General features: G+C 45.7%; 1 protein-coding gene across 1 annotated transcript in view; it reads left to right on the top strand.

Annotated features, from left to right (window-relative positions):
- The window catches only part of Gab1 (GRB2 associated binding protein 1), a 110,103-nt gene that overhangs the window by 88,456 nt on the left and 15,647 nt on the right, over positions 1 to 6,000 (top strand). Inside the window, exons 4-6 of the mRNA XM_028753428.1 lie at positions 472 to 1,073; positions 3,923 to 4,008; positions 4,188 to 4,491. Of these exons, the coding sequence (XP_028609261.1) occupies positions 472 to 1,073; positions 3,923 to 4,008; positions 4,188 to 4,491 (992 nt within the window). The remainder of the gene's footprint in view (positions 1 to 471; positions 1,074 to 3,922; positions 4,009 to 4,187; positions 4,492 to 6,000) is intronic.

The raw sequence follows: 6,000 nt of genomic DNA, 5'->3' as shown, positions 1-6,000 counted from the left end.
TGTGCAGTCAGCATAGCGGGAGGTTGTGTGCATTCAGCATAGGGGGAGGTTGTACACACATTCTTATCCATCAAGACTCAGCTCATGACCGGTCCTCCCGGAAACCTGTCTACAGGCTCGCAGATTGAAACGTCCCTCTGGGTTGGTGAGGGTTTGTTTTTGTGTTTTAACATTAGTGTGTGTGTGTGTGTGTGTGTGTGTGTCCTTGGTGGAACTGGGGACATGGGCAAATACAGGACAGGAATTACTGAGAATGCTTTGGCAGTTTGGTGGTGGTAGTTCTGTTGGTTGGTTTATAATTATAAACAACTAAAGAACATTTGTGGTTTTTAAATCTTATGGACTACAAAAAACAATCTAACAAACAAAACATGTTTTGATTGCTGAGCTACAGTGTGTGTGTCAAAACTATATCTGTCTGACTTGACTGTGGTTTTGTTTTTTGTTTTTGTCATTCACAATTCTATTCAGAACCCATTTTGACTCTGCCAAGCCCACTTCTTCTGAGACAGACTGCAATGACAACGTCCCTTCCCATAAGGCTCCTGCTTCCTCCCAGAGCAAACACGGAATGAATGGCTTTTTCCAGCAGCAAATGATGTATGACTGCCCACCATCCCGAGTTCCATCAGTCTCTGGAGAGTCCAGCCTCTATAACCTGCCGAGGAGCTATTCCCATGATGTGTTGCCAAAGGAATCTCCGTCAAGTACTGAGGCAGATGGAGAGCTTTACGTCTTTAATACCCCATCTGGGACTTCAAGTGTAGAAACTCAGATGAGACATGTGTCTATTAGTTACGACATTCCGCCAACACCTGGTAACACTTACCAGATTCCACGGACATTTCCAGAAGGCACATTGGGACAGTCATCAAAGCTGGACACCATTCCTGATATCCCCCCACCTCGGCCACCAAAGCCACATGCAACTCATGACCGGTCTCCTGTGGAAACGTGTGGAGTCCCACGCACGGCCTCAGACACTGACAGCAGTTACTGTATTCCTACAGCAGGCATGCCGCCCTCCCGGAGTAATACCATTTCCACCGTGGATTTGAACAAGTTGCGGAAAGGTAAAGCTCTGGCAGGCTCTGCTCTTTTAGGGGTCAGTGGTAGAAAGCCTGTTTCTACAGGGCTTAATGGGGAAGAGCCTTTTCTGCACAAGCATAGGACCTACACTTAGATCCTAGTGCCCACTCATGTTTGTGATCCTAGCGATACATAGGGGACAGAGACAGGGGGATTACTGCCTCTTGTGGCTGCCAGCATACCTCCAGATTCAGAAAAAGATCCTGTCTCGGGAGAATAAGGCAATATGTGATACAGGAGGACACCCAGCATCCTCCTCTGGTCTCCACTCATTGTGAGGGCACACAAACAACTGAACCCACATGCATGTGTGCACAGAAATCACATTTATTCACACACGTATGTACACATGCCAGAAACTGCATTTTCTCAGTAACTGCTCTCTTCAGCATAGTATGGTGGTAAAGGGTATTTACCCCTTTCCTTCTGCAGCTCTGCAGCTTCCACACATGTAGCCATGATACCAGAGTCAGTACATCCCTGTAGGATGTGTGTTCAGGGGGGTGGGGAGAGTGACTGTGTGTGTGTGTCTGTGGTGTGTGTGTGTCTTTGTGTGGATGTCTGTGTATCTGGGTCTATATGTGGGGAGTGTCTGTCTATGTATCTGTGTGTCTTTGTGAAGGTGTCTGTATGTCTGTGTCCATGTCTGTCTGTCTGCCGGACTGCCTACCTGCCTGTGTGCATGTATGTCTGTGTGCCTGCTCTGTTAGCAGAAAACAAGCTGGATCGTCTCATGCCTAAAAAAGTATGGCCTTATGGTTTCCTACCTCGTTTCTCTCCCACTTTCTAGGCTTCTGTAGAAGTAGGCTGTCTGAACAGAAACACTCCTAGCGATGTCCTTGCCTGCATCTGTGTGCCACCATGACCATTTCTATGTCATATCTCTGGGGTTTCCCCTTCCTTCCTCCATCAGCAGTGTCTTCCCAGACAACGATGCTCTTCAAGGCCAGCCAAAGTTGTGCTTGAGTCTCTCCTCTCTCCTCAACTTAGCTGACAGTGGACATGCTTGTTTTACCTCACACGGCCTGCAAACTCAATCTAAAAACCCCAGGAGTGTGGAATTGGACTGGCTTAATTCCCCAAGACTCTTGAGGTTTCTTATAGTATAAATACTGTGTCTTGAGTGTATTGTCCCCATGTCCCCTGCTTCTCTCCTTCCACCATGTGGGTCCAGGAGAACAAACTCAGGCCGTCAGGTTTAGCAGCAAGTGCCTTTATTTGCTGAGCCATCTGGCCAGCCCAAATTCATTCTTCTTTAAGGATGAAGAAAATCCCATTGGGTATATGTACCACACTTTCCTTATGCTGTCTTCTGCTGTTGGACACTCCATTGACTGCTGTGTAGCTTAGCTCTTCTGAGTAGTGCTGTGGTAAAGACCGACGTGCAGGTCTCTGTGAGCTGTTGCTCTCAACTGCTCAGGATGCTGTATAGGATGCTGTATAGTTGGGTTGTATGGTAGGTGTGGTTTTACTTCTCTGCTTTTTAAGGAAGCTTCCATACCGATTTTCATAATAGTTGGTCCAGTTTATGTTCCCATCAGAGATGTCTGAAGGTCCTCTTTTGTCCTCCTCCTTGGCAGTGCTTGTTAGGTTTTTTGTTGTTGTTTTGTGAGAGTGTGTATATGTATGTGTGGTTTTGGTTTTTTGTTTAATGACCAACATTCTGACTGGGGTAAGGAGGAATCTCAGTGTAGTGTGTGTGTGTGTTAATGGCCATTTGTGTTCCATCCTTTGGGTGCCATATACTCCTTTAGTTAGCCCATTTACTGGCTAGGTAGTTTTCTTACTTAGTTTTTTAGTTCATTCTTGCTGTGAGCATCATGTTGGGTATATAGCTGACAAAGGTTCTTTCCCACTCTGTAGGCTGTCTTTATTTGGTCACTGCTTCCTTCCTCCATGGATGGTTTTGAATTTCATGAGGTCTTGTTTGTCATTTGTTGGTTCTGCTTGCTGGGTGGCTGGGACCCTTGCCCGTGCACACACAGGAGTGTTTTCCCTTCTCCAGCCACTTCTGAATTTCAGGCTGCATCCCTCCAGAAGGTCTTGGAGCTACTTGGGTTTGCAGGATGAGCTACTGGGATCTAGTCCCATTGTTACGCAGATGGATATCCAGGTTCCCACTGCTACCTGTTGAAGAGGCCATGTTTTCTCCAGTGGATAATTTTGATATCTTTGTTTTTTTAAAAAAAGATCAGGTGTTAAGTGCACATGCCCTAAAATCTATGTGTTAGTGGTTCTGTATCTTGTGGTAGAGTTTTCTAGCTGTTGCAAAAAAGGCAAAGAGTTAATATACAATAAAAATATTTTATTGGTATATGTTCAGCCTTCCAATACCTATTTGAAATGGTCTGCTCCTTCCTTCTTTCCTCCCTGTCTTTCTCTCTCCCTCCCTGTCCTTCTCCCCCCCCCCCTTCCTTTCACCCTGCCACAGGATCTCAAGTAGTCCTATCTCACTAAGTAACTGAGGATGGCCTTGAACACACACACACACACACACGAACACACGCACACACCCTACCTCAGTCTCCTCTGTTGCTGGGGTTTCAAAGAGGCTTCCTAGTTATAAGTTAGTGGCTCAAAATGGATATCATTTCTTTTCTCCATCTTTAGATAACCCTTCTCCTGCCAGGCTTGGACATTCGGTTGCTGTCATAGTAAGATCATGACATAGGTAACCATATAGGTGTGTACTTAACCTGCCAGTTAGAGACCCTGCTTCATGAGTGTCCTTTCAGGGTTGACAAATCTGTGTGCATGGACAAGTCTGAAGAGAAAGAGCACCTGCAAGCTAGCAACAGGGAAACAAAAGCTGACAGTTTTTTCTTAATTCCAGATGCTACTTCTCAAGATTGCTATGATATTCCACGAACCTTTCCAAGCGATAGATCTAGTTCCCAGGAAGGCTTCCCCAACCAGTTTGTAAGTATGACTGACCACTGGCCTTGGCGTTTCTGACTCTTTAGATTTAGTACCTTAGACTGTAAATGCGACCATGAAATGAAAGTAACTACAGGTCCTGTAGGAACAGGCGCGATACTTGTGTGTGACAGTGTATGACAGTGGCTTTGCTTATTAAGAGAAATATATGTGTGTTTTAGAAAATCAAAAACATATTGACAGCAGGAGGTGTCTCAGGCGAAGAACTAGATGAGAACTACGTTCCCATGAACCCCAACTCACCACCGCGACAACATTCCAGCAGCTTTACGGAGCCAATTCAGGAGCCAAACTATGTGCCAATGACCCCCGGGACCTTTGATTTTTCTTCATTTGGAATGCAAGTCCCTCCCCCTGCTCATATGGGCTTTAGGTCCAGCCCAAAGACCCCTCCCAGGAGGCCAGTTCCTGTTGCTGACTGTGAACCACCCCCGGTGGATAGGAACCTCAAGCCAGACAGAAAAGGTAAGGGGTGGGAACATGCAGTTAGGGCTGCATTTAACCATACCTAACAGGAAACTGGTGTGGGACTAAGCCTAAGCACTTTATGTAGCCTGGGTCCTTACTGTAAGTCCAGAAATGCTGCTGTTTGTAAATGAATATGTTGATGTCCAGGTGGGCGTCCCAGGTCTCCTCAGACCTACAATAGCGCTACAAACTAAGAATGCCCAGAGCAATGGCGGCAGCAGGCAAGCACTAGGAGAATCTGAAATGTTCTTCCCAGAAGATAAAGGTGGAGCTCCTGACCCTTGCCTGACTGTCCCCTCCGCTGATGTATGACACTCATACATGTCAAGAGAGACCTGAAATCTCAGGTTGTATGTGTGTCGGTGTCTTGATTGTTTTGTTATTGTTAATTTCTGCCTGCTATTTTGCTTTTATAAAGCATAGCAAACCAAGCCTAACACTAGATAGGCCCTTGCTTTGCTATTCTGTATACTATCAAATTAGATTCCAGATGATAATGCATTTGATGTGATTATTTAAGAATAGTGAAGATGTCTATGCAACCTTTCTCTTTCTCCACATCATGACTTTAAAAAGCAAGAAAAACAAACACACACCTGCCTTGGCTCTGGGATAAGTGAAAGCCTCTATGGCTCTTACTCTGGACTCGTAAGGAAGGATGGTCTCCAAAGCAGGGGAGCCTGTGAGGCCTGGTCTTCTTTGTCACAGGAAGCTTTCAGCCACTTTGGGTAATGTCTCCTCAGGTTTTAAAAACTTAGGTTCAAGCCAGGCATGGTGGCCCAAGCTTTTCATTCTGGTGTGTGGGATGCAGAAGCAGGTAAATTTCTGTGATGCAAAGCCAGCCTGGTCTACATACTTCTGGGTCAGCCAGAGCTGCACCTGTCTTAAAAACAAAACAAATTTGGGCTTAAGTCTTTCAAACAGAACCCAGTGTGCTGCTCACACCTTTAGTGTGGCTCAATCTTGATAACCAAGTACAGTTAGAGGTGTGTGATAGACTGATAGGTGTCCGGCGTTTTGCAGAGGGATTAAGGTCATTTGAAAAGCCACATGTCGTTTATAGCTTTTTCAGGACATGTAATGTCTATGCAAACTTCTTATTAACCTGGGCTTAAATCATTAACACTAATTATGTTGTGGTTGTGGGAGGCTCGGATTTCTTCAAACTAAAGTGTTTGGTTTTATTCTTACATGAGAAAGGATGTATTTCTCCTGTACTCTGTGAAAATATGTGATCTGCCCTGTGTACTTGTCTTGTGAGGTGTCTCCACATCTTTTCTGTCTGTCCCCCTTTTCTCCTTTCCTCCCTGTGTTCTCTCCAGTGACTGGGTTCTGCCTTCTGCACCCTGTGGCCTGCAGCACTTCTGTGACCTCAGTCCTTCTGCCTTGATCCCTCCTTGCTCCTTGTCCTGTTAGCATCAGCCTCTAATGCCTCCTCCATCATTTTCAGGCTTCGGATTCTTAGAGACCGTTTGAGTGGTCCAGGCTATCCCTTCACACAGTTGC

Source organism: Grammomys surdaster, unplaced genomic scaffold (assembly GCF_004785775.1).
Source record: "Grammomys surdaster isolate TR1022 unplaced genomic scaffold, NIH_TR_1.0 125947, whole genome shotgun sequence".
Taxonomy (NCBI): Eukaryota; Metazoa; Chordata; class Mammalia; order Rodentia; family Muridae; genus Grammomys; species Grammomys surdaster.
Note: the sequence above shows the minus strand (reverse complement) of the source record. Positions and strands in the feature narration are given on the sequence as shown.